The sequence below is a fragment of the Microtus ochrogaster genome, chromosome 15 (genome assembly GCF_000317375.1).
Source record: "Microtus ochrogaster isolate Prairie Vole_2 chromosome 15, MicOch1.0, whole genome shotgun sequence".
Taxonomy (NCBI): Eukaryota; Metazoa; Chordata; class Mammalia; order Rodentia; family Cricetidae; genus Microtus; species Microtus ochrogaster.
In genome coordinates, this window is record NC_022017.1 from 5,428,502 (window position 1) to 5,454,685 (window position 26,184).

Genomic DNA, 26,184 nt, shown 5'->3' on the forward strand with positions numbered 1-26,184 from the left:
GGGCCTTTCTTAATTAAATCATACACAATTTACTCAACAGTGTGGTGAGCTTAAAAGAAAAGCGAGGGATGGCAGAGGAAAATAAGAGTGCATGATAAGGAGTTGGAACGAAGCAACCAGGTTAGAATCCTAATCTCGGTCTGCGCAGCTGTCAGCTGGCTTAGGTGAGTTGGTGAAGGTGAGGTAAGGGGTTGGGGTGTCTAGGGTTGACTGTGTGCCCAGCATGCACACGGGTCTGGGTCTGATCCTTACGGCAAGTGCGAGAGGTCGGGAGAAGCTAAATAAGAAAATATTTAAACATAGTCAAATAAAAATAATTTATGAACTATAAGATGTTCTGAAATCATAAAGAAGTAAGGGATCATCTAGAGCAGATGTCAAGGTAGACAAGTGCCCACCAGCCAGGGCTTGAGTCTGGGACTACTCACTTCGGTGCTGGCATTACTTAGCCCCCATGTGCACAGCGTGTTTGTTGAGTGAATAAGTGATGGAAGAATTAACATTGCCTTAACAAATGAATTGAAAGACAGGTAGTCATTAGTGGGTACAGCAACACGAAGAGCTGAACTTACAATGTTTAATTTGGTATCTATTAAATGGCAACATTTTTAGTAACAAGGAAAAATTTTCCTGTCGATGAACCTGCATTTCATATCAGTTCATTCACTCAGTGTCTGGCTAGTATGTGCCAGATATAACTTTAGATCCTGAGCACACAGTGACATCCATTTTTGTTTTTTTTTTTTTTAAAATACCTCCTACCATGATTATCAACATCAATAACAGTGTTGATTGATCCTTGATCTTTGGGGCAGAATCAAACACATTCTCGTTTAGTTACTGATTGGCTCTGATTTCTAAGATCAAATGTTCTCTTCGGAAGAGTCTCGTCAGCCTTCTGATGTTAGAACACAATCCTCGACATAATTCCCTCAAAGAGGAGAAGGTTATTTGGCTCACCATATTGGAAATTCCAGGCTGTGATCAAACAGCCCTTCTGTTTCCGATGTGGTGGAGCGAAACCAGAAACCAGGGAAGGAGGAAGGGTGAGGGGAAGACTGAAGCCCACAACCCCCTTCGAGGGTTCTTTCAGGATGCTAAGGACCCCACAAGGCCCTACCTCCCAATGTTCCACACTCTCCCCGTGGCGCCACACTGTGACCTTGTTGGAACCAAGACCTAAACCACAGAAGAAAGTCACTTTTCCTAGTTTCTTCTCTTCCTATTTCTTTGCCATTAATATTTAGTTTGGGAACATAACATAATGATTTTAAAAAAACAGATCGAGAAAAGATGATAGCAGGTAGTGGATGAAATGGAGCTAGCTGGCAGGAAGTTTAATCTTCTAATTCTTTAAGTCAAACTGATGATGTCACTAGAGAAAAGAGAGTCAGTTGGAATCTGGTCTCTGGCAGTTACTAGAACTGTGGCTGAGCACAGGGTACCCGGGAATCTCCCTGGGCCCTGAACCTCCAAAGCTGCCGATACTGTGTGTTCAGACCTGTGTACAAGAGACACAGGGCATCGTGGGACTGAGAGAATTATCTGGCATGGAGAAGGATAACCCGCCACACTTGGTGACTCCCACGTCAGTGAAGGCTATCATCTCAAAGATTGAGGCTGCTCAGCTAATTAGGACTCAGGAGGTAACCCCAGAGATGAGGAAACATCCTTCTATTGGAGTCTGATGTCGAGGCTGGGGACTGATCTCATGTTTACACAAGATTCCAGTCCTTGGACCTTTGGGGGTCCTGGGATACTTGACAACCTGGACTTGCAGAGATGAGTTCAGAGTGTCTGCATCCTATATTTGACTTCTGTAAGGGTAGGCTGAGACTAACCACTCCTGTAAGGCAGGGCTGTATGGTAATGCCCCTAGATAAGTGGGCAGGAGGACCCTGGACAGCGCCTGCCTAGTGATGGGTGCCAAAAGGTGTGTGTGTGGGGGGGGGGAGGATTTTAAAATTCAGATTCTGTGTTGACAGACTACTAGAATCCCCTAAGCTGTGCCCTGGAAACACTTGGAGTGGTGTCCAAAGTCTCAGGTCACCTTGTATATGAGACTCTGCTGCCGCACTGTCTCAGGCTCCTCTGTCCCCACCAAAGTCAGTACTTGTAAGAAGTGAAATGGGGGTGGTGGACACAGGACAGCCAAGGACACATTCTTGAACTTTTGATCCACAGTGTTTCTTTGGGATTCAGTTTTGGGGGCTTCGTTTTGTTTTTTGCTTTTTTTCCCCCTATTGCCTCTGAGTCCTTGTGAAATTCCAGATGTCCCCAGCAAGTTCTGAAATTCTGAAGGTGAGTTCACTATGGGCCTTTAGTGTCACTAAGCTTAAAAATTAAGATGATGAGAGCTGATGTTCTCTCCGAGTTCCAGGCACGGTTCTACATACAATAGCGGTTCATGCCTTTCTCCTAAAGCCTGTGACATGAAGTGCTATAATGAGCTCTACTTTGCCAGTGAGAAAACTTGGGATCTAGAGTTTAGCAACTTGTCTGGGACCATGCTGCTAAAACAAGGACAGCTGACCCCAGGATCTACCCTCCTAACCTCTGCCATCTGCCCCCCCCCCCCACAGGATATTTCCATCCAGCTCTCAGACATCCTGGACAATGTCAATTGTGCCATCAATCGTTTCCAGGAAGAACTGGGATATGACTTAAAAGAAAAGGCAAAACCTCACCAACCAGAGCAAAAAGGCAAGAAGAGATTCATCTTGCTGGAAAAAATTGCCTCCTTCTCCAAAGACGCCAAGGCTAAAGAGAAACACCTATATGAGATCCTCCGTTGGCTGGGGGACTGGGGTGAGTCTATAGGCTTGGCACAGTTCTAAGAGCTAGTACTTCCCCAAGGTGCTGGGCCCTGCTGGCCCAGGCTTTTCTTTTCTCCACCTAAGTCAGCACTTGCGAGGAAGGGAATGGGGGTGGTGGATACGGGACAGCAAAGAACACATTGTAAAACCTCTTCCCCAGTGATGGTTGCTAGTACGCACATCACAGCAGGTGACCCCCCACTCCCAGAAGGGCTACATCAGCTCTGACATCACAGCAGGTGACCCCCTCCCCAGAAGGGCTGCATCAGTCAAGTCTTTTGTTGCTCCAATAAATACCTGAGAGAAAGAAAGGACAAAAGGTTCAATTTGGCTCCTGGAACCTGAGGTGTCAGTGATGGTCTCTTGACCCTATCACTTTAGGCCCCAGGCCAGCCAGAAGCCATGGTGACAGTGGGATTGTGGCAGAGGAGGCTGGTCCACTCATGTAACCAGAAAGCAGAGAACAGGAAGAGGCCAGGGTCAAGACATACCATTTAAAGGCATACCCCCACTTTCTCCAACGTGGTCCTTATCACTCTCCCACAGGAGTCCACCTAGATTGTGAATGTATCAGTGGAATAATTTACTGATTAGGTCAGAACCCTCTGGAAATGCACCCACAGGTGCATCCCTCAATCCAGCCAAGGTGGCCCAGTGGATAAGTACCTGCTGTGCAAAGTTGAGGACCTAAGTTCAGACTCCCAGAAGTGACAGAAAAGCAGAGAGTGGACAGGGAGCAACCGCTAAGAGAGTTAGCCAAAGCCAAAGACTACTGGGGCCTAGATGTGAATCTGGGACCTTCAAGAGAGTAGACCTAAGGCAGGACCCCTGTGGGCCTGGGTGGAGTCTAGGACTTCTGAGGAATTAGGCCTGAGCCAGGACCTCTGCCAGTCTGGGCATGAATCTGGGACCTCCAATGGAGTAGGCAGGAACCAGAGATCTCTGCAGGTCCAGGAGTGAGCCTGGGACATCTTTGGGAGTAAACCTGAGCCAGATCCTCTGCGGGTCTGGGCACACCCAAGCCTGGGAACTCCAACGGGAGCCAGAGACCTTTGCAGGACCAACTCCAAGCCAGGGACCTCTGCAGGAGTGGATCCAGACCAGGATTTACAGAAACAGGTCAAAGGAGACAACCTAGGCTAGAGCAGGCCTGAGACAGCAAACTCCAAGGGAGTGGAGCAAAGCCTGGGAGCACTGAGAGACCTCCAGGAACACGGGGTGACTAATGGGATAACTAGAACTGTGACATTGACTGCACCACAAGGAACAACCATCTGAGCCTTGGATTCACTGGCACCTAGAAGATTAATTAACAGAATCACTGACAGCCCCCCAACCACACCTATTAGAGGAAAAGATGAGTAGAAAAGGTAAGAACACATGCAACACCACAAAGAGCAACACAACACCATTAAAACCTAAAGACCCAACAACAGCAAGACTTGAACAACCAAATATAGATGAAGCAGAAGAAAATGACCTAAAAAATAACTTCAGGAGAATATTTGAAACTCTTAAAAAGGAAATGAGAAATTCCCTCAAAGAAATAGAGGAAAAGACAAACAAAAAATTGGAAGACATCAGCAAATCCCTTAAAGAAAACTATAGTGAAGAGTTGTGGGCAGGCCTGCTTTTCATCCTGCCCAGCTCCTGCCTGGCTCCTGCACGGCTAGGTTTACACCCAAAATAACAACACACAAATTGTATTCATTTAAACACTGCTAGGCCCTTTAGCTCTAGCCTCTGACTGGCTAACTCTCACATCTTGATTAACCCATTTCTATTAGTGGTGGCTTACCGGGAAGATTCTAACCTGCATCCATCTTGGAGAGGAGAGCTATAGCGTCTGCCTCACTGCCTTCTTCCTCCCAGCATTCAGTTCTGTTTACTCCGCCTACCTAATTTTCTGTCCTATCAAAGGGGCAAGGCAGTTTCTTTATTAACCAATGAAAGTAACACATAGACAGATGACCCTCCTCCATCAGAAAACAAAGAAAGAGCAATCAAACATATAAAAGAAACTATTCAAGACTTGAAAATTGAAATAGAGACAATAAAGAAAACACAAGCCGAGGGAATTATAGAAACAGAAATCTTGAGAAAACAATCAGGAACCACAAACACAAGCATAAACAGCAGAATACAAGAGATGGAAGAGAGAATCTCAAGCGCTGAAGATACAATAGAGGAATAGACTCTTCGGTCAAAGAAGACATTAAATCTAACAAAATCTTAGTGCAAACTATCCAGGAAATATGGGACACAATGAAAAGGCCAAATCTAAGAATAATAGGTATAGAAGAAGAAGTTCAATTCAGAAGCACAGAAAAGGGGGCTGGAGAGATGGCTCAGTGGTTAAGAGCATTGCCTGTTCTTCCAAAGGTCCTGATTCAATTCCCAGCAACCACATGGTGGCTCACAACCATCTGTAATGAGGTCTGGTGCCCTCTTCTGGCCTGCATGCATACAGACAGACACAATATTGTATACATAATAAATAAATAAATATGAAAAAAAGAAGCACAGAAAATATATTAAACAAAATCATAGAAGAAAACTTTCCCAACCTAAAGAAAGATATGCCTATGAAGATACAAGAAGCTTACAGAACACCAAATAGACTGGACCCCCCAAAAAAAGTCCCCTTGCCACATAGTAATCAAAACACTAAACATACAGAGTAAGCTAAGAATATTAAGAGCTGCAAAGGAAAAAGGCCAAGTAACATATAAAGGCAGACCTATCAGAATTACACCTGACTTTTCATTGGAGACAATAAAAGCCAGAAGATCATAGTCAAACATTATGCAGACATTAAGAGACCATGGATGCCAGCCCAGACTACCCAGCAAAACTTTCAATCACCATAGAAGGACAAAACAAGATATTCTATGACAAAACCAGATTTAATCAATACCTAGCAACAAATCCAGCCCTACACAAAGTACTAGAAGGAAAACTCCAACCCAAGGAAGTTGGCTACACCAACAAAAACACAGAGAATTGATGGTCTCATAGCAGCAAATCCCAACGAAGGGAAAAACGCACAAATTAGCCGGGCAGGGGTGGCTCACGCCTTTAATCCCAGGCAGAGGCAGATGGATCTCTGTGAGTTCGAGGCCAGCCTGGTCTACAAGAGCTAGTTCCAGGACAGGAACCAAAAGCTACGGAGAAACCCTGTCTCAAAAATAAAAAACAAAACAAAACAAAACAAAAAAAACCCACAAAATTAACATCTCCAACAATGAAAACTAAATTAACAGGAGACAGCAATCACTGGACATTAATATCACTTAATATAAATGGACTCAACTCACCTATAAAAAGGCACAGGCTAACAGATTGAATACAAAAACAGAATCCTTCCCTCTTCTGCATACAAGAAACACACCTTAACTTCAAAGACAGACATTGTCTCAGAGTAAAGGGCTGGGAAAAAAATATTCCAATCAAATGGACCTAAGAAACAAGCAGGTGTAGCTATCCTAATATCTAACAAAATAAACGTCTAACTAAAATCAATCAAAAGAGACAAAGAAGGACATTTCATATTAGTCACAGGAAAAATCCATCAAGAGGAAATCTCAATACTAAACATGTATGCCCCAAAACAAGGGGGCCCTCATATGTAAGAGAAACACCACTAAAGCTTAAACCATACATTAAACTCCACACACTAGTAGTGGGAACTTCAACACTCCCCTCTCACCACTGGACAGGTCAATCAGACAAAAAATGAACAGAGAAATAAGGGAACTAACAGATGTTATGACTCAAATGGACTTAACAGACATCTATAGAATATTCTGGTTTTTTTTAGATATTTTTTATATTTATTTATTTATTTATTATTTATACAGTATTCTGTCTGCTTGTATGCCTGTATACCAGAAGAGGGCGCCAGACCTCATTACAGATGGTTGTGAGCCACCATATGGTTGCTGGGAATTGAACTCAGGACCTTTGGAAGAGCAGGCAGTGCTCTTAACCACTGAGCCATCTCTTCAGCCCTCTATAGAATATTCTATCCAAACAAAATAGAACATACCTTCTTCTCAGCACCTCATGGAACATTTTCAAAAATTGACCACATACTCAGTAACAAAACAAACCTCTACAAATACAAAAAAATTGGAATAACCCCATGTATCTTATCAGATCACCATGATTTAAAACTAGAAGTCAACAGCAATACTAATTCCAGAAAGCCCACAAACACGTGGAAATTAAATAATGTTCACCTAAATTATCAATGGGTCAAGGAAGAAATAAAGAGAGAAATTAAAGATTTCTTAAAATTCAATGAAAATGACCACACAACATACCCAAATTTATAGGACACAATGAAAGTAGTATTAAGAGGAAAGTTCAACGCACTAAATGTCTAAATGTCTACATAAAGAAGCTGGAAAAAATCCCACACTAGTGAATTAACAGAACATTTGAAAACTTTAGAACAAAAAGAAGCAAACTGACCAATGAGAACTAGATGGCAGGAAATAGTCAAATTGAGGGCTGAAATCAGCAAAATAGAAACAAAGAAAACAATACAAAAAAAAATCAACGAGACAGGGGCTGGAGAGATGGCTCAGAGGTTAAGAGCATTGCCTGCTCTTCCAAAGGTCCTGAGTTCAATTCCCAGCAACCACATGGTGGCTCACAACCATCAGTAATGGGGTCTGGTGCCCTCTTCTGGCCTGCAGGCATACACATAGACAGAAATAAATATTTAAAAAAATTTAATGAGACAAAGATTTGGTTCTTCGAGAAAATCAACAAAATGGACAAACCTTTATCCAAACTAACCAAAAGGCAGAGAGAGAATATCCAAATTAATAAAATCAAAAATGAAAAGGGGGACATAATAACAGACACGGAGGAAATACAGAGAATCATCAGGTCATATTTCGAAAACCTGATCTCCACAAAATTGAAAAACTCCCAGCCATCACACTGAGATCAGGAACAAGACAAGGTTGTCCACTCTCTTCATATCTATTCAGTATAGTTCTTGAGGTACTAGCTAGAGCAATAAGATACCAAAGGAGATTAAGGGGATATAAATTGAAAAAAAAGGTCAAACTTTAACTATTTGCTGATGATATGATACTTTATATAAGCAACCCCAAAAATTCTATCAAGGAACTCTACAACTCATAAACACTTTCAGTAATGTAGCAGGATACAAGATTAACTTAAAAAAAAAAACAAACTCAGTAGCCCTCCTGTACATAGATGACAAAAGGCTAAAAAAGAAATCACAGAAACATCACCTTTCATAATAGCCACAAGTAGAATAAAATATCTCAGAGTAACTGTAACCAAACAAGTGGAAGACTTGTATGACAAAAACTTTAAATCTTTGAAGAAAGAAATTGAAGAAGACACCAGAAAGTGGAAAGATCTTCCATGCTCTTGGGTAGGTAGAATTAACATAGTAAAAATGGCAATCTTACCAAAAGCAATCAGCAACAGATTCAATGCAATGCCCATCAAAATCCCAGAAAAATTCTTCAAAGACCTCAAAAGAACGGTATTCAACTTCATATGGAAAAGCAAAAAACCCAGGATAGCCAAAACAGTCCTGTACAATAAAGGAACTACTGGAGGCATCACAATCTCTGACTTCAAACTCTACTACAGAGCTACAGTACTGAAAACAGACTGATATTGGCATAAGAACAGACAGGAGGACCAATGGAACTGAACAGAAGACCCAGATATCGATCCACACATCTTCAAACCCCCAAATTTTGACAAGGAAGCAAAAAATGTCAAATGGAAAAAAGAAAGCATTTTTAACAAATGGTGCTGGCATAACTGGATATCAACATGTAGAAGAATGAAAATAGACCCATACCTATCACCATGCACAAAACTCAAGTCCAAATGGATCAAAGACCTCAACATAAAGCCAGCCACACTGAACCTTATAGAAGAGAAAGTGGGAAGTACACTTGAACGCATTGGCACAGGAGACCACTTCCTAAATATAACCCCAGCAGCACAGACATTGAGAGAACAATTAATAAATGGGACCTACTGAAACTAAAAAGCTTCTGTAAAGCAAAGGATACAGTCAACAAAACAAAACAACAGCCTACAGAATGGGAAAAGATCTTCACTAATCCCACATCAAAAGTCTGATTTCCAAAATATACAAAGAACTCAAGAAATTTGTCATCAAAAGAACAAATAATCCAATAAAAAATAGAGTACAGACCTAAACAGAGAACTCTCAACAGAGGAATCTAAAATGGCTGAAAGACACTTAAGGAAATGTTCAACACCCTTAGCCATCAGAGAAATGCAAATCAAAACAACTCTGAGATTCCATCTTACACCTGTCAGAATGGCCAAAATCAAAAACACTGATGACAACTTATGCTGGAGAGGTTGTGCGGAAAAAGTGAACACTTCTGTATTGCTGGTGGGAATGCAAGCTGGTACAGCCCCTTTGGATGTCGGTGTGGCGATTTCTCAGAAAATTAGGAAGCAACCTTCCTCAAGACCCAATAATACCACTTTTGGGTATATATCCAAAGGCTGCTCAATTGTGCCACAAAGACATGTGCTCAACTATGTTTATAGCAGCATTGTTTGTCATAGTCAGAACCTGTAAACAACCTAAATGCCCCTCGACCAAAGAATTAATAAGGAAAATGTGGTACATTTACACAGTGGAGTACTACACAGCAGAAAAAAATGACATCTTGAATTTTGCATGCAAATGGATGGAGCTAGAAAACATTATTTTGAGGTAACCCAGACCAAGAAAGACAATTATCACATGTACTCACTCACAAGTGTTTTTTAAACATAAAGCAAAGAAAACCAGTCCACAAATAACAATTCCAGAGAACTTAGACAACAATGAGGACCCTAAGAGAGACATATGTAGATCTAATCTACATGGGAAGTAGAAAAAGACAAGATCTCCTGAGTAAATTGGGATCGTGGGGACCTTAGGAGAGGGTTTAAGGGGAGGGGAAAGGTAAGGAGGGGAGCAGAGAAAATTGTAGAGCTCAATAAAAATAAAAATAATTCAAAAAAATTTTTTTAAAGCAGAGAGTGGCAGTATGTGTCTATACCTCGGCACTGGGAAGCGGAGAAAGGTGGGTGGCAACCAGCCCAGCAGAAATGGTTGCAGTTCCAGGTTCAGGGAGTGGAGACACCCCACCGTGCCCTCTGGGCGATACACAGACCCACACAGCCACAAGCGTGGCTGCCTAGGCTGCATTGTAAGATTCTCCTTCACGCTGGCAGACGAACAGAAACACAAAGAAAGTTGTTGATTCTACTTCACCCACTTCGTGGTCCAGCGTTAGATTATACAACAGGCATATCTGGGCGGGCCTCACACCTTGACAACAATCTCTCATGTCTACTGTATTTCTGCACGGCAGGCCTCGGGTCAATCATTTCATAAGCATTACGTCACTCATCTTTGCCCCACCCTTTCGCAGGAAAGGAAACCCAAGCTCAGGGAAGTGACCCACCCAGTAGCTAGTGTCCACCCTCAGGTCTGCCGCAACCCTGTGCTGTAGGGCTCCGTGGGGGTCCCCAGAGGGCAGACTGGCTCAGCCTGGCCCCCGCCCCGTCCAGGTGACAGTCTGACCTATGAGGTGAAGAACCAGGGGAATGTGGAGGAAGAGGAAGCCCTGGACGAATGGATCGAGGTGATGGAGAAAGTGCTGCCTCTGTCCCTCATGGCCACCAAAGGAGGCATCGAGTCTCTCATCTCTCTTTGCTCCACTCTCATTGAAGAACAAAAGAAAAGGACACAAAGTAGGTTCTGGGAGCCCCTCGGAGACCCGGGTGGGGATGGGCTGGATGCCGTCTCAGGGGAATCTTCAGGGTCTGCCCTTCCTCCATATCACACATGCAGCAGACAGCAGAGGAGGAAGCCAGGGTGCAGAGCTGGGGTGTGCGACCACGCTGGTCACAAAGCTGTTCTGAGCTGCACTGCACAGGTTGATCTCTCAGAGAACCTGGGTTCGATTCCCAGCTGTCTGTAACTCCAGTTCCAGGATGTCTGGTGCCCTCTTCTGGCCTCTACAGGCACTACATGTACATGGTGCACAGACCAAAACACTGATATCTATAAAGTAAAAAAATTTTTAAGTATAAGTAAGGAGCCAAGGGATGGTGGCACACGCCTTTAATCCCAGCACTCGGGAGTCAGAGGCAGGTGGATCTCTCTGAGTTTGAGGCCAGCATGGCGTACAGAGCAAGTGCCAGGACAGATTCCAAAGCTACACAAAGAAACCCTGTCTTGTAGGGGGGTGGGCGTGGGGGGTGGTGGCACATGCCTTTAATCCCAGCACTCGGAAGGCTGAGGCAGGTGAATCTCTCTGAGTTCGAGGCCAGCCTGGTCTACAGAGCTAGTTCCAGGACAGGCTCCAAAGCTACAGAGAAACCCTGTCTCGAAAAACCAAACCAAAACCAAACCAAACAAAACAAAAAAAAGAAACCCTGTCTTGAAAAACAAACAAACAAACAAAAAGATATAGGTAGGAGTGAGGTGAAAGGGGCTTTTAAGTACTCCCTGGAGCTGTGGCCTCCCTCATACAGGTTCTGGGAAAAAAGGCCTAAATTTGCAAATTTATAGGCAGAGCTTGAGGAACATCCTTTCCTTCTCCATCCCAGCTGCCAAGCCAGGGTTTGGTAGGCTTTGTCTGGTAGCTCCTCTGGAGCCTTCCTGATTTTGGATTCTCCTAAGCTGGTCAGTAACCAGCCTGACTAAACCTTGGCATTTTGCTCCTACCCACACCAGACTGGCCCCAGGTAACCTCCTGCATTTTGTAGGTGAGGGTCCTGAAGCTCAGAGACTTCAGGAGGGGCCACAGGAAAACTGACGGCAGAACCCAGTCCCTTGCTTTGGTTAGTCACACTCGAGAGCGTGGCCTTTGGAGTGCGATTTCAACTTGAATCCCACCTCTACCAGTTTGGGGCTGTATAGCTTTGGGATTTTTGGTTTTGTTTTGTTTTTCAAGACAGAGTTTTTCTATGTAGCCTTAACCGTCCTGGACCTAGTCCTGTAGACCAGGCTGCTCTTGAACTCACAGAGATCCGCCTGCCTCTGCTTCCCCAGTGCTGGTTTAAAGGTTTGCGCCACCACTGCCCAGCTGGGCATTTTTTTTATCTCTATGAATCTGCTTTTTCATATGTAAAATGAGGAGGGCATTATCTACCTCCAGGGTTGGGGAGAGGTGTGCAGGGGCTATGAAATGTCTGACACCATGCTTGGAACAGTCCAGGCTTAATAAACAGCAGCTAGTGTTAGCATTTCCCTGAATCCTTTTGGACAAGTTCATTATCATTATCAACTAAGTGACACTGAAGCTGTATATGGTGGCTCATCCTCTAATGCTAGCACTTCGGATGCAAAGGCAGGAGGATCTCTATGAGTTCCTGTCCAGCCTGATCTACAGAGTGAGTTCCAGGACAGCCAGGGCTATTTAGAAAAACTCTGTCTCAAAAGAAACAAAATTGAGTGAAGTTGAATGTAGCAGGCGGAAGAAGTGGAAAACAGAGACTATCTGTCCCATTATCTTCACCACGCTGGATCTTGAAGTATAGTTATTTGTATACTTATTTCAAGAGTGTAATTTGTGCAGTTTGTGTGTAGGCCAGAGATTAATACTGGGAGTCTTCCTCAGTTAGTCCCCGCCTTATTTTTTGAGATAGTCTTTCACTGAACCAAGAGCTTTCCAGTGGGCTGCACTGGTTGACCAGAAAGCCCAGGGATTCCCTGTTATAGGAGGCTGCTTGTTTGTTCCTGGCTGCTCAGCCCCAAAATAACCACACAGAAACTGTATTCATTAAATCAATGCTTGGCCTATTAGCTCTAGCTTCTTATTGACTAGCTCTTACATCTCAATTTAACCTATTAATCTGTGTATCACCACGTAGCTGTGACCTACCAGCAAGGTTCCAGCTTGTCTGTCCCGAGCTGCAGCTCCATGGCTTCTCTTTGACTTTGCCTACTCTCTCTATATCTTCTCCAGCCTAGCTATATTCTGTTAAGCCATTGGCCAAAAGCAGCTTCTTTATTAACCAATGGTATACAGAGGGGAATCGCACATTACCTCCCCTTTCCTGTCTAAATGAAATGGAAGGTTTTAACTTTAACATAGTAAAATTACATATAACAAAACAGGTATCAAGCAAGAGTTACAGTTACAACATGTATATCTACTTTATCTTTTATCATAACTAAGGAAACTATAACTATCTGTTCTTCAACTTCATCAAAGACTGCAGAATGATATAATATTACCTAAGTAAACAAGAAATAAGAAAACTCTAGAAATGACAGAGACATCTCGCTGCCTGGGAAGTCACCCAAAGTTCTTCTGTAACATTGCAGGCACCCATCTTCAGCCTTCAGGCCCATAGTATCCGGCAGACTTTTACATGAAGCAGGAAATTTCAAAGACAGTTCCACCTATACTGGCAGTTTGTCATTCACTTTCTTCTGTATCCTGCATAATGTCTGGCAGACTCTTTCATGAAGCAGGAACTCCGAAGGACCATCTCACCTTCTTTTTTTTGTTTTTTTGCTTTTTCTGTGGTTTTGGAACTCACAGAGATCCACCTGCCTTAAGAGCAGCATCTCACCTTCTTTAGGCAAGTTCAGCAGTCATTTTTCTGTGGGTCCTGCATGTCCAGTTCATACAGCATAACATCAAGAAGTCCAGACAAGAGCAGTTTCTTACCAAAATGGCTAAACAACTCCATAAGAATCCTCTTCAAGGGCGGTGGTGGCACACGCCTTTAATCCCAGCACTTGGGAGGCAGAGGCAGGCAGATCTCTGTGAGTTCGAGACCAGCCTGGTCTACAAGAGCTAGTTCCAGGACAGGCTCCAAAACCACAGAGAAACCCTGTCTCGAAAAACCAAAAAAAAAAAAAAAGCCTCTTCAGTGCCCATCTTCCTCATGAAGTTATTGGTGCTGCCAGGAATAGATATATCTCATTGGCATGAAAAGTCCTAAGTTCTTAAAACGTTTTAAATACCATATTCTGAAGGTCTCTGAAAAATTTAAAGAATACCTATATAACTGAAATCTCTCTATATATATCTAGAAAAATCTAACTAACATGACTACACACTTAACTATTATAGATGATTATACTAACCATCATGATGATTATCTATTAACCTGTATTTCTTAATTGTACATTACATTCTTAAATGAGCTGCCTCAACATAATACCTTAATCAAGAGCAGATATATACATATAACAAGATTGACTTTAAATTTGTATCAGTAAACTAAGATCCATACCAATGCAAAGTATCCATCTCTATATCCTATCCCCCTTTAAATGCAAACAAACATTTATAAACAATCATTTAGGAAATTTGGCTGTAGTTCTCTCCAAACTGCTTCTTGCTTTTTGCTGGGTGAAGTAATTTTTGGGGGATGTTTGTGGGAACTTTTCAGGGGGTCTTGATCCATCAAACCACATTAGTCTGGAAGGAATCCATAGGTTCTCATCTTCTGTGTTAACAAAAGAAGAACCTCTTTTCCAGAGCAACATATTCTTAGACCCATATTTTGAAGTCAAGATGGCTTGAAGGTACATATGTTGGTTTAGCTTAGCAGCCTATACAATGAAATGCCTCTCTGCACTTAGCTCCTTCACAGTCAAAAAATTCAAAGAAAGCACAATAATATACATAATCCAGACTCTCTGTGTATTTTCCATCTTTGTGTGGCTTATTTTTCTTACTCTATTACTTCTTCTACAGGTTTAATCTGACTCTTTAAAGACTTTTAATTTTTTAAATAACCATTTACTTCCTTTTATAAATGTCTATATTTTTTTCTCTCCCAAGCCTTGTACATTTATCCAACCCTGTGACCAATTTAGAGGTCTTTTTTTTATCTGAATCTGTCTTTATTGTTGCATCTGTAATTATTTTCTGACCAGAAGCACTTCATTTTTTTTAAGATTTATTTATTTATTATACAACATTCCTTCTGTATATGCTTGCATGCCAGAAGAGGGCACCAGATCTCATTATAGATGGCTGTGAGACACCATGTGGTGGCTGGGAATTGAACTCAGGACCTCTGGAAGAGCAGTCAGTGTTCTTAACCTCTGAGCCATCTTTCCAGCCCCCAGAAGCACTTCTTAAAATGCTGAGCTGGGGCCTGACTAGGACCAAGGTTGCTTTGCCTTTTGGTCTGTTCACTGCCTCTGAGACTGCCAGGTGTGAGCCACACTCACCACCTCAACTCTGGTAACCAGTTGGCCCGTACTGCCACCAAGTAACTTGCAGCAAGCTGCCCATAAACCCCATTCAAGTGTTCTGCCTCCTGGGAAGCACAGCCCATGAAGCTGCCACTTTGAAACCGTGCTTTTCTTTTCTTCTGCTGAATCAGGACGAACTCTCTTAAAGGAGCTGCAGAAAAGCAAATTGCAGCTAAACAACTTCTTCTTCTCTTTCTTTCTTTCTTTCTTTCTTTCTTTCTTTCTTTCTTTCTTTCCTTCTTTTTCTGTCTAGAATTCCTTTCCAAGCATTCTCAGGTTTTATGTGGATTTAGCTAGCACATGTTGGAGTGCCAATTTGGTGTAGAAGACCACTTGTTTGTTTCCAGCTGCTCAACCCCAAAATAACCACACAAAAATTGTATTAATTAAATCAATGCTTGGCCTGTTTGCTCTAGCTTCTTATTGGCTAGCTCTTACATCTTAATTTAACCCATTCCTGTTCATCTGTGTATCACCACGTGGCTGTGGTTTACCGGCAAGGTTCCATCCAGTGTCTGTCTCTGGCAGGGTTTTATGGCTTCTCTTTACTCCGCCTTCTTTCTCACAGCATTCAGTTTAGTTTTCCCCTGCCTAGCTCTGTTCTGCCCTACGATATAGGCCCAAAGCAGTTTCTTTATTAATCAGTGGTAATCACAGCATACAGAGGGGAATCCCATATCAATTCCTGTCTCTGCCTCTCTAGTAAGGGGGTGATGGATGTGCCTAGCATGTGATGCTTTTTATGTTGGTGCTGGGGATCTAAACTTAGGCTCTTGTGCTTATACAGTAAGTCTTTACCAACTGACCATCTCTTCAGCCTTTAGGGCAAAAGCTGTGTCTTTTTTGTTTGTTTTGTATTGTATTGGTTTTTTTTTTTTTTGAGACAAGATTTCTCTGTGTAGCCCTGCTGTCCTAGAACTCTCTCTGTAGACCAGGCTGGCATCAAACTCACAGAGATTATCCTGTCTCTGCCTCCCAAGTGCTGGATTTAAAGGCATCCACCAGGGCTGGAGAGATGGCTCAGAGGTTAAGAACATTGCCTGCTCTTCCAAAGGTCCTGAGTTCAATTCCCGGCAATCACATGGTGGCTCACAACCATCTGGAATGAGGTCTGGTGCCCTCTTCTGGCCTGCATACATACACACAGACAGAATATTGTACACATAATAAATAAATATTAAAAAAAAAGAAAAAGAAAATAAAGGCATCCACCAACAACCAGCATCTTATTTTTCTCATGGGGATTATTATTATTTTTTTTTTTTTTGGTTTTTCGAGACAAGGTTTCTCTGTGGTTTTGGAGCCTGTCCTGGAACTAGCTCTGTAGACCAGGCTGGTCTCAAACTCACAGAGATCCGCCTGCCTCTGCCTCCCAAGTGCTGGGATTAAAGGCGTGCGCCACCACCGCCCGGCCCTCATGGGGATTATTTATTAAGCATTTACTTAATACTTTACTTGGCCTCAAATGTGTATACTCTAAGCATTAGAATCTATGGTTGTTCCCATTTTTCCAACGAGGAAACTGAGGCACTAAGGAGGTAGGAAATGTACCTGAAGCAAATGGCACAGAATCGATTTGGATACAAGTGACTTGGTCTCAGAATCCTGACTCCCAGGCTCATATGGCTTGTCTGAGTGCTGGCAAGATGCTCGGTTGAGCTCAGCATCTCTAAGCACCACATGTGCTCTTGCCTCGCATCCAAAGCCAGCCCCTGTCTTCTTGCCAGTGGTGCTTGAGAAGATGCTCCAAGATGGTCATTGCACCAGCCCTATACACAGGAACTACGAAGATGTATGATCATGACCAGCCCTGGAGTGCAGATCTGTCACTGGGGTTGCACACAGCAAACAATCTGTGCTTACAATATCTTCTTGGGATGAAGGTCCAATGTGATTTCCCCATATAGGCAGAGAAGGTTATTCAAGAGTAACCTGTGAGGGGCCGTAACAGATGGTCTGTATGCAGAGTTCAGAGGTAACATGAGACGGACAGGAGACTTCTGAGTGGGGCTGAGGGTTTTGGGTGTTAAGGAGCCAAACATGGACTTTGAACCTGGAAAGGGGCAAGATTAGAAAAGCAACTTCTTATGAGGGGTAGGTTGAACTGAGTGGTGCCTGGCAACTAGTCCAGGCCCTTCGGGCTCTGCAGGCACTGTGCAGCTGGTAGGCCTAAGGCTAGGCCTGAGGCAATCTCAGGCCCTCGGGGTGTCTCCTCACAACAGCCTTCTGGCTCACACAGTCAGCTCCTTATTCTTGTCTGTCCCAAAGAGGGGTGGGTAAGAATTCTGGCTGGGCAGGTTCTGGAGAGTCAGTACACTTCTTTCCTGGTGGGCTTGCTCCTGTTATGGGAGCCTGCTACCTTTTTCCTCTCTATCTTCCAGTGTCCAAACATAACTTCTGGCAGGACTGGCGAGAGAGAAACCCACAAAATTCCTCGCACCTCCCTGAGCCGCTGAGCCCAGAGCAGATGCTCCAAGATAAGAACACTACCTGCACAAAGGTCTCAGAGGTGAAGTCCATGCTGCAGGAGCTCCTTGACTCTGCCATGTTCAACAAAGGGGAGGTCAAGGCCATCAGGTACATGTCTACTGTGGTGGAGAACCTCAGCAAGGCCTTGATCCTGCAGCACAAGGAGAACAAGAGTCTGGAGATAAAATACAAACACCTGCAGGGGGAGATGACCAAAGAGCTCAGCAGCCAGAGGCTGTGCTTCCAAAAATCTATCCAAGTCCTGGAGAGCAAAAGGGATGCCCTGCTAAAGCAGGTAGAGGTTCTGGGGGGCAAATACCATGACCTCCTCATGATCAAGCATGCCCTGGAATTCCAGCTGAAGACGGTTCAGTCTGCTGCTGCTCTAGAAGAACCCGTGGAGGTTTTTGTTGATGCCCCAGAACCCCCGGAGAAGGAGACTTTTCCAGAGAAAGGTATAGCCCTGGAAAAAGCCCACCAGAAGCTCAAGGAGGAGAAACAGCTGTTTTCCCCCTTTTCCCCAAGCCGCCTGGCGAAGGCCTGGGATAGCAGCACCACACCTGCACAACCACCACTCTCCGCCGCGGTCGCAGATTCAAGGAGCAAGGATGTGTTCACTGCCCACACCGAACACCTCGAACCCGTGCTGCTGCACTCAGAGGCCCCCACGTTCCCTACACGATGGGAAAAACTGGTTGAAGAGGCCCCAGAACGTGAAGGCAAAGACCAGGAGGACCGCTTCCAAGAGATGGATGAAGTCCAAAACAAGTCCTATCCGGGGAAGTGTCTGTCCCCAGGAAGCTCCAGGAGGACGGTTTTGGAGAGCCACATGGAGCACTGGGAGGAAGAACTCAGCTGGGAGACGAGGAGGCAGCAGTGGCTGCAGGAAGAGGAGATGTGGCTCCAGCGGCAGAAGAAGTGGGCCTTGCTGGAGCAGGAGCACCAGGAAAAGGTACGGCAGTGGGAGGCAGAGGCAGCTGCCAGGCAGCAATGGCAGAGACTCATCCAGCCGGAAGAGGAGACAGGGAGCCCCAGGAAGTCCTCCGGGGAGCAGCGGAAAGGCAGTTCCGAGAAGCTGATCTTCATGACCACTAACCGATGGAGGAACCTGGAGAAGTCAGAAACATCATCAGCACCTCCCCCGAACAGGACACAGTCTGCTCGCCAGAGCAGGAGGTCCCATTTACCCATGTCTGCACACACCCAGCAGCCTGGCCAGGGAAATCAGAGGACCCTGAACTCGGCTGAGTCGAAGCAAACATCATGGACCTGCCAGGTTTCTAATAAACCCAAGAAATGCGCTTCTTTTCCCATCACTGGCACGTCCATCCGAAGGGTGAGCCGCTCCTCTTTGCAGAAAGCCCCAGTAACCTCTAAGGACAAGGTGTACCACCTAAACATGGAGGGCCAGTTGAAGAACCTGCAGATCCTGGGTAGCTCAGAGTCAGAGCTGCTACTGCCACAGTACCTGCGCAGCAAGGCCCTGGAGGTCACCGCTGTCGCCATGGAGCTGAGTGTCCTTAGGCTGCAATGCCTGTGCAGGAAGTACATCCATTACAGACGCTTCCAGAGCCTCCGGTAGGTGCCCAGCAAACAGCCGGCACCCACCTGGCATCCACGCGTAGCCACTGCAAAACGGGGTAGGGCCAATGGGCAGGAAAGCCATGGGGGGACTCCCCCAGGTCTCCTAGCAAAGGGGACTAACAAAGACTGTTTAGTAGCAGGCCTTGGGCAACACTCGAAGGTGTAGGAGCATCTCTGTGTTGTTTTCCTGATAGTGGACTTTCCCTCCAAACCCACTCACTCTTCCCGTCTCCAACTCCTAGCTTCCTGTCCTGCACTCAATACCGTTTGCTTGACTTTTCCCTTCCAGCCCCGGGTTCCTCCCTCACGCCACCTCCCACCGCCCTGCTCCTTCTCACATACCCATTCCTTTCCCCCTCAAGAATTAACAAAGTGGAGGCCTCTCTCTAGTCAGCCGGCTTGAAGGAAAGAGGAAACCCCTCCACCAGCTAAGTCACTTCTCTGTCTTCCCAGACAAGAAGTAATCAAACATATAGGAGCCATTCGACAAATGAGGGTCACCTATAAGGCCCAGAACCTCTACGTCTTCCTGGAAAACATCGACCGCCAGCAAAACCTCAGGCTGCAGGCCTGGACAGACAAGCAGAAGGACCTGGAGGAGAAGCACCGGGAGTGTTTGCAAACCATGGCCACCGTGTTCCCTAAGGTGGGCCTCCTGTCCTGCCACCTAGCCAGTGAGGGGGTGCAGTGTGGGGGCCCGTGGGGTGATGGGAAAGGAGAGGGCGTGTGAGAGCCTCTGGGCCGGAGTACGAGGGAAAGCCGCTGTGGACTGTATAAATACAGGGAGCTGTGTGAGAAGGGGGAGCTGAGGCCTGCAGTCCCCCTCAGAACTGGGATTTTCCCTGCTCCCTTCAGCTCTGGTTGCCATGCAGGCCTGAGGCACAAAGGGGCCCAGCTTGGCCTCCGCCTTGCAGATTCATCCTTGTTGGCTCTTCCACTCAGGTCAGTAGGCCTTCATGACACGCACCTTTTTAGCCACCGTGCAGGCCTTGAGGGCGTCTTTGCCTGGAATCTGCCCTACTTTCTAGTCCTTTCTAGTGGATAGGCTAGCGCCCTCCTATGCAGCCCAAGCAGGCTACTTTGCAGCGCCACTCTGTATCCTTTTGGTTTGGATGCTGCTTAGAGCCCCAAATCATCCTGAGTTCGGCTTATTGTCCTTCTCTCGCTGGCAGAATCTCTCTGTCTTCAGTTTCGCAGTTTCACCGTGCACCTGGTATGGGCCTATTTTTGGTGACTTTATTGAGCATTTAGTCCACCACTTCAATTTGGAAACTTAAATCCTTTGGTTCTAGCACATTTTCTTAAACTATACAGTAGTTCGGGTGGGATCTGCTGGCCATGGGGAGGCCGGCACAGCTAACCTGTGGCCCTCGTGACCCGTGACCCGGCAGAGCTAGCAATGTGGAGGCCCAACACAAACCATCATGCTAATTAAAACATTTAGAGGGCCTCTTTATGTGCGTGCGTGCGTGCATGTGTGTGTGTGTGTTTGTGTGTGCGCGCGCACGTGGTTCTAGAGTGTGACTCTGTCATGTCACAATGTCATAAGGCTGGACATGCCTATCTGGTTTTTCATTTCTCCGGGGGCTTTGTGATAAATATTGTTAACGTGTTTGTGGGTTTATTTACGCTGAGTTTTATTGTGTATGTTTAGGAAAGAGTAGTCCATAGAATGAAATAAGATGCCTGTTGTAAAACGGTTACTGTAGTAAAATGAATGAACATATCCACTGAAGCAAGACAGATACAGGGAATTGTAAGCACATGGGAATCCAATGCGACTAACATTGTGTCCATTCCCGCTGTAAACCTGACCAAAACTCCAGGTGCAGCCATAGCGGCTCTGGCCTGCTTTATCACATTCCAGTCCCGCTGAGGCCCTGCTGGAGCTGACCTATCACCTCACTTACCCCAAAGGGGTGGGGTCTGAGCAACCCTTGGAGATGTGATTTGGGAGTCACCAGAATAGTGCTCATGGCTAATGTTAGTACTTCCTTGAAACTTTCCCTTGAGAAGCTCGCGTGCTTCCTGGGCCTCTCATTCTTTCCCAGAGTACCGATTTTTCTCTTAACTCCCATGCTTAAAATCTACATTTAAAATGTCTTTTGATAAACTCACTCTCTGAGAAGCCGTATTCATGATTGGGTATGTTTTTCTTCTTTTCTTGAATTTCTTTCTTTCCTTTTCTTTTCTCTTCTTTTTTTTCCCCTTTCCTTTTTTAAGGCAAGGTTTCTGTGTTGCCCTGGCTGTCCTGGAACTCACTTTGTAGACCAGATTGGCCTTGAACTCAGAGATCTGCCTGCCTCTGCCTCCCAAGTGCTGGCATTTTTTAAGAAAACTCCAACCCTGCTCATACTGGCTAGTCCTGAAATTCCTGTTTGTGAAGAAGGCAGGCATCTTGCATTTGCCTAAACCAAAATCCCTTAAAAATGCAGGTAACTCTTTTTTTTCTTTTTAAGATTTATTGATTTATTGTGTATACAACCTTCTGCCTCCATGTTTGCCCACATGCCAGAGGAGGGCACCAGATTTCAGTACAGATGGTTGTCAGCCACCCTGTGGTTCCTGGGAATTGAACTCAGGACCTCTGGAAGAGCAGCCAGTGCTCCTAACCTCTGGGCCATCTCTCCAGCTCCCTGCAGGCAACTCTTCTGCAGGCTGCTGGGGAAGACAGAGCAGAGCTATGCGTCTGTCTCCTCACAAGGACCATATCATCTCACGTAATGACCTATCTTTCCCTCTGTGGCAAAAGTAACTATAATCTATCCAGTTGGCAAAAATCCTGAATATGATCCCCTGTTATTAACTATAGCCTCGTGCTATATTTAACATCTTTTGTTACTGGAATTTTTAGGGTACAGGCCAGGTCTCTGGCAGCGCTGACAAGCTGGGCTTGATCACCCTTCCTTGAGATGCTAATTAAAGAGAAAGTAACAGAGAAAAGCAGAGAGAGGTTTATTGTTGTGACCACACTGGGGGAAGGATCAGAGAAAGGGTCTCTCGCTGGTCTGGCTGGGGCACTGTGGTGGGCTCTAGATTTAAACAGAGCCCAGAGGTCTGCAGAAGTAAATACCCGGTTCTGATCAAGATGCCCCCCCATCCCAGACCATCTTGCTCTATCCGTCAGCCTTGAAGTCTCCTCCTGGGGAATCCCAGGGCTTTAGATCTCCCCTGCCCCTTGCACGAGGTTCCTGGGGAAGTCTAACTCCTTGGGGACTGTTTCTTCAAGAACCGGGTAAAACATCTTACAATTGCAGCCGGAGCTATTCATTCATGCTTTCTACTTCGTCCTTCCGTCTACCTCCCCACTTCCTGGTCCACACCCCAACTTTGGTAACTACTGTTTTATTTTTTACCTCGATATATTTGACATGTTTTCTTTTGGATCCCACATAGACCGTCTTTCTGTGTCTGCTTATTTCACTCAGCACACAGCACATTGGGGTAAACCATGGGAGTTTCCTTTCTTCTCTTTTGTCCATTGTCCAGATTCTTTACAACAAAGGAGGAAGTAGGAACTGCCCCAGCAAATAGGAATGAAGGAAACTACCATGTGCTGAGGACCTGGGTTTCTAGTCAAAGGGCCTTAGCCGCTCCTCAACCCAGAGCCCAGCAGGGTCAGTGGCAATCAGGCAAGACTTCCTCCCATCCTAGAGAGGCCTCCTTTCCCATCTTCCTCATGCCTTCTGCTGGCTTCTCTAGTTCCAGCAAGAGTGGAACATCCACCTGAACGTCCCTGTGGCCAACTCTGCCAAGCCAGGGAAAAGCAAGTCACCTCCAGTCTTACTCCAGAGAGTCCGGTCCGGTGGTGCCACCAACAAGCAACCTCCTCTACCCAAGCAGCACCGGGAATCTGTGCCCTTGCGGATAGCTGGGTAGGTGTTGGCAGGCTGAGATGAGAAGGGGGAGGGAGCAGGGGCAGCCTGGGGAGGCAGCAGCAAGTGAGGACAAACCTCAGCAGCTTCAAGGCCTGTCTGCTCAGTTCCCCTGACCAGCTCTGGGTTCAGATCCAGAGACGGAATGTGTATGATAACATGTGGTTTTGTGGGGATAGCCTGACTAATTCTGAGAAAATACAGGGGGAAAACCTCTATTTCTACTCTGGGCACGTTGACCCAGTATCTACCATTGGTCTGTCTATGTAAATAAGCCTAATTCTTCCCACCGTGTGGCCTCCAAAGGCCACGCTGAGCTTCTGAACAGCCAAGATGCCTCCCGTGACCTCCTACCCCAATGGGACCTGTTCAGAGCTTCAGCCCCAGGGCGTGTGCCTGGAAGCGGAGCCTCAGGAACTAAGACATAGATCCTACGTTGGGGAGGTAAGGGTGACACAGAGGCCTTGGACCTTGTGGCTCCTCAGCCTATTCCCGTGTCTCTTCGTCTCTCCTGATACTGTCTGTGCGCTTCCATCCCCAGCCAACAAGGGAACCAGATGGAAGCCGTATGGAAGATGGATGTGTCCTCTTCAAGTCACCCAATAGAAAAGAAGACCCCCGCAAGCCTGCCCTGGGAACAGCTAGGGGGTTACCCAGATATCCCTAGGCTATTGGCGGTAGATGAGCATCCCCCCTACCACAGAAGCTCAATGGCCTTCAAGACTCGGTAAGGAGCCAGGGTGGGTTGTGTAACTTGGATTCAAGGAGACCTGTCCATCAAGGATGCTCTGCTCTACCCAACAGCTCAGGGCCTCTCTCTGTGAACACTAGTCCTGGACTCAGTTATTGTACCACACCAGAAAAGAAACACTTTTCTGCCTCACCCATTCGCTGGCCAGCAGCGTGGGTCCTAAGGCAGTGCTGCTTCTGCCTCTCACAGGACTTTCCGTGGGACCTAGGTTGCTGTGCGAGTTTTACCTTCTCACGTGTTCCCAGTTTCACGTGGCTTTCTCAGGTGCCCTAGCTTGCCTTTGTTCTAGAGAAACAGATGGAAGGACAAAGAGACTGAGAGAAAACAAGAATTGTGTGATAGACCTCAGACTTGGGCCTGAGCCCATCTTTGGGGTTTTCATTTCCTGACCGCCTTAAAGAACTGTCACTGGGGAAAGCAGCTGAAACCAGGAGTGGGGACATATACCTATACCCCAGCACGCGAAGGCCGAGACAGGAGGATCTCCAGGTCTGTCCTGCTAGCCCAGGACAGCAGCAGAGGAGACAGCAGAAGGATTCAGGACTCAGTGGGCTAGCAGAAGGCTTTTCTGGTTAGAGCAGGATATCTCCTTTCTCTCTTGGCTTGAAGACATCATCACTCTTTCAAGGGACCCTTTTCAGATTTATCTCATTTGCTGCTAGTGGGCCTGACACCACCCCAAGAAAGCTCTGTAACAAAGAGAAGTCATTGGGAGATCCTGCTCAGTGACGCCCTCCTCTGGCGGTATCCCCCACTGCAGGCTCCTTCCATGTTTTTGCCCAGTCTCTGGGGGCACTTGAGGGCCACCCCTTTGTTCTTTCCACACATAGATGCCTGGATAAACATCCAGTGTACATACTACACTGGAGCCTAGGCATTTGGGGCATTAGGATCCTTCTGAGAATGAGAGGAGAGAGTGGCTGGGGTGATGACTTAGTCTGGAGTGGCCCTTAGTCTTAGATTCCCAGCACCTACATAAAACGCTAGCACAGCAGCACTCGTCAAATAGATTAGCTCCAGGTCCAGCGAGAGACCAGGCCTCACAATGCAGAGAGCACATGAAGGCACCCAGTGTGGCCCTCTGGCCTCCCCATGTGCTCACACACATAACATCCATCCAGCCACACACCTACATGAGCTTGTACACCCTCTAACCCTCTACACAACCTGAGAAAGAGGTTGATGGGGAGAGTGCCGTGAACAGCACCTTCCTTTCCTGCCTTTTTCTTTCATCTTTTGCTCACACTCTGTGGTAGAATGCAAAATTCTAAGATCCCTTTCATGTCTCAGGCAGAGCAGTTCCACCCACCCCTGAGCCTCCACTGGGATCTCAGCCGCAGGCTGAAGCTCTTATCAAAATATTGTTCCCAGCTCAGACAGCTTTCTCTCTTTGTGAGAGAATTTAGGTGAATGCAATTTTCTTCCCTTTCTACAACTCTCCAGGAGTGTATTCGACTTACCACAGTCCCAGCACAGAGGCAGGGGGCCCTGCTTCTAAGTGCATTTGCGGCCCAGGCTGGATCACCTCCCTGTGTCATTTTATGAGATTCCTGTGTTGTGCCAAGATGCCAAGATGCCAAGATGGTGTCCTTTAAAACCTTGCAGGCCCACCTCGCTGAGGTCTCTGCTTTGTCTGACTAGGAGGGCTCCTGGGCTCTCTGACTGGCAGGATAAGGGTAGCTGTATCTGCACACAATAGCGCCTTCTGCGGAGTGTGAAGCTCAGAGAGTCCTACCCTCCCTCAAGAAGAGCCACCCTCCCTGCACAGGGTGTGCCGCCCTGGTGCACAGCCAGCAGTCTCGGAGCACAAACTTAGAGGGCTTAGAACCTGGTACCTGAGAAAGAGATTAGATCCAATGGGGTGATAAAAAGTAACAAATAAGATTGGAAGGAGGGGAGAGGAAATACCCAGTGAAGCCAGGCAAGATGTAGACTCGAAAGAGGAGAGGCGAACCATTAAGATTTGGCAAAGGTGTCATGCTCGGCGGTTCTACAAGTCAAGTCAGCCCGCTCTGGATCTGACCCCACGCTCTGAGTGGGCCACATGGGCCTTTTCTCAGTGGCTCCCCAACCCATAACCATGTCAGCTCTTTCAGTGCCTCAGTGATTCAAAGAAAGGAAAGCCGGGAACCCTCAGAGGAGCCAGCTGAGCTTGTCCGAAAAATGTCCAGCCAGTCGCTCCCTGGGCCCCTACAAAGCCAGAAGGATGGGGCAGCTCCAGCTTCCACTCCAGCTTCAATTAGTGAGTCTCCAACTTCTACTGGGCTACTAAAGACCTCACAGGGACTTGTTCCAAATGCAGGTCCCCAGCTGGGGCTTTGAAACCCACGTCAGGGGCTGTGAAGTTGTCCCAGAACTTTGAGAAACACTATTTTCTTTCTTTAGTCCCCAAACTGTTCGTTTTTAATAAAATAGAGTTTGGTT

The 26,184-nt window shown here is 46.0% G+C and overlaps 1 protein-coding gene across 1 annotated transcript; it reads left to right on the forward strand.

The window, feature by feature from the left end:
• The first annotated feature begins 1,417 nt into the window (after positions 1-1,417).
• Fam186b (family with sequence similarity 186 member B) lies at positions 1,418-26,184 on the forward strand. The gene is made up of 8 exons (XM_005353926.1): positions 1,418-1,646; positions 2,583-2,808; positions 10,422-10,604; positions 17,463-19,128; positions 19,588-19,780; positions 22,837-23,009; positions 23,551-23,736; positions 25,848-26,184. Exons 1-8 carry the CDS (start codon positions 1,551-1,553, stop codon positions 26,080-26,082), a joined length of 2,958 nt encoding a protein of 985 aa, XP_005353983.1. The 5' UTR covers positions 1,418-1,550; the 3' UTR covers positions 26,083-26,184.

Bases quoted from the DNA above. Each gene is read 5' to 3' on its own strand.
- Fam186b (XM_005353926.1), top strand. From the start codon at position 1,551: ATGGAGAAGGATAACCCGCCACACTTGGTGACTCCCACGTCAGTGAAG. The intron at 19,129-19,587 runs GTAGGTGCCCAG...CTGTCTTCCCAG, and splicing joins AGACGCTTCCAGAGCCTCCG to ACAAGAAGTAATCAAACATA. The intron at 23,010-23,550 runs GTAGGTGTTGGC...TTCCATCCCCAG, and splicing joins GTGCCCTTGCGGATAGCTGG to CCAACAAGGGAACCAGATGG.